This window comes from Geospiza fortis, unplaced genomic scaffold (assembly GCF_000277835.1).
Source record: "Geospiza fortis unplaced genomic scaffold, GeoFor_1.0 scaffold962, whole genome shotgun sequence".
NCBI classification, from domain to species: Eukaryota; Metazoa; Chordata; class Aves; order Passeriformes; family Thraupidae; genus Geospiza; species Geospiza fortis.
In genome coordinates this window covers 383815-385806 of record NW_005054620.1, presented here as the reverse complement: position 1 = coordinate 385806, position 1992 = coordinate 383815, and the positions used below count along the sequence as shown (strand labels likewise).

At 40.5% G+C, this 1992-nt stretch overlaps 1 protein-coding gene across 1 annotated transcript in view; it reads left to right on the top strand.

The window, feature by feature from the left end:
- SEMA6A (semaphorin 6A) overlaps window positions 1–1992 on the top strand; it is a 48404-nt gene that overhangs the window by 44786 nt on the left and 1626 nt on the right. Inside the window, exon 13 of the mRNA XM_005430352.2 lies at window positions 1865–1986. Coding sequence (XP_005430409.2) covers window positions 1865–1986 — 122 coding nt within the window. The remainder of the gene's footprint in view (window positions 1–1864; window positions 1987–1992) is intronic.

Here is a 1992-nt window from a genome sequence, read left to right as displayed (position 1 = left end):
TACATACAGCAATTTTGTGCATGTGTTTAAATTACAGAATAAGGTTTTACTGCTGCTTGTTAAGTGCTGATGACAAAGAATAGAAGAATCTGCCTCTGAAGAGGCTTCTGGGCTTTAAAAGAGAGTTCTCTTAGAAACACTTAATTTGAAGATTGTTTCTAATTATATATTGTTTTCTGAGTTTTACTTTCCTGCCCTTACATTTTACTATTAGGACATTTATGTGAATGCCAGATCATATTTTCTTCAGTGATCATCTGCTCTTGCTATTTATTCTTCTTGTGAAATCATAATCCTTTGTATTATCGTAGCACAATAATTTGTGTGGCACCCAGCTGTGATGTCACATGTAGGTGCTTATGATTTCAAGAGCTGGTTTTTTTTTAAATATAAAGTTCGTCTCTTGTATGCAAATATCTCTTGCCCACCTAAGTGCTGCAATCAACTTGGGAGAGAAAAATGGGAACAATACTATATCTGGCCAGAATACTTATCAAAGGCTTCTGTGAGATAGTGGCAACTTTTTAACATTCTTTTAACATAGTTTGGTTCTAATTCTGGATTGTAATTACCTGTGTAATTACAAAAAGCACGAAAAAACCTTATTTTAGGAGTTGCTTAACAAGGTGAAAGTTTTGTATCTTCATAAAGTCTCAGAGAGCCTTGGAGTCGTATTTTCTGCCTTGCTGTCTCTTCTGAAATAAGGGCAACTATTACATTTCCTTTGAGCATGTGGAGCTTTTAATCCCCTGGCACTTGGGCCCTTTCTGGAAGAAGAGGTGGGAGAGATGTTCCTTCAGTTCCTTGTCAAACTGTGGCTGCTCTTTGTAAACAGTGAGAACAAAACCAGAAATTTAAAAAAAAGTCAAACAAGCAACAACAACAAAAAATTACAGGCTTTTTGCTTGTGTTTCATTATTGCTGCTGGCTTGGTGCTCATATCAGGAAAAAAGCTTACTTTGGAAATTCAGGGTGTTCATTAATGCTGCATTAGGCACTTCAGGTGGAGGAGGTGCACTCAGCCAAAGGTGCCTCCTCAGACAGGGGGTGCTTGGACGGCCAGGTAGGATTTGACAGTGACCTCTGACCACAGGATGAGGCACCAGGTCAGGTCTTTTAGAACAGAAAGCATAGGCTTCAGCACAGAGGTCAACCTATTCATGTGTTCAGAAAAGAGAGAGCTTTTAAAATTAAAATAGCAAGGACAGTCACCTAGCAGGCTCAATAAATTTCAGCATTGTGCTCTATCTTTCATAGTTACTCAAGCACCCTTCTGAAACCCAGGCATGTGACACTGACTTATAAAACACATGACAAAGATAACAGAATGAAGAGCAGAGAAAGAAGCCTTAAACAATATGGGATACACTTCTCTGGTATTCACCAAGATTCTATCTCCTCTCCTCCATTTAAGGGCTTTTGAGTATCAATGACTTATGATAGTAAAAATAAGGTGGTATTAGCCTAGGGGAGATCAGAAAGAGGAAGGTGAGGAATGAGTGGTATGTCAGAGGAGAGCTAAAAGATCTGCTGAAGTCAGTGTGAATTGACCAGGGCTAGGATTTCAAAACAATTGTACTTGTCCTGCAAGTAAATTCCCTTTCGACTCCTGACCTTTGTAGTCTTCAGCTCCAGATCTGAAAGCTGTACTGAAATCTGAAGGCTGCACATGGATGATGTAGCTGGCAGGTAGAGTATGTCTCCAAATTTGAACAAGCTGATAAACAAAATCCCCCTGCAAAACACAAAGCAACCTCCCAGGGCACGCCTTTGAATAAAGTAGTTAATGATAAGTAGCCTCCCCCACCTCCCCGCTCCTCCTTTGCCTTTAGTTTGTTTAACCTCTGTATGCTGTCTATTGCAGGAGTGATTCGGGAGAGTTACCTGAAAGGTCATGATCAGCTGGTGCCAGTCACCCTGTTGGCCATTGCTGTTATTCTTGCTTTTGTCATGGGGGCCGTGTTTTCGGGGATCGTGGTGTACTGCATCTGC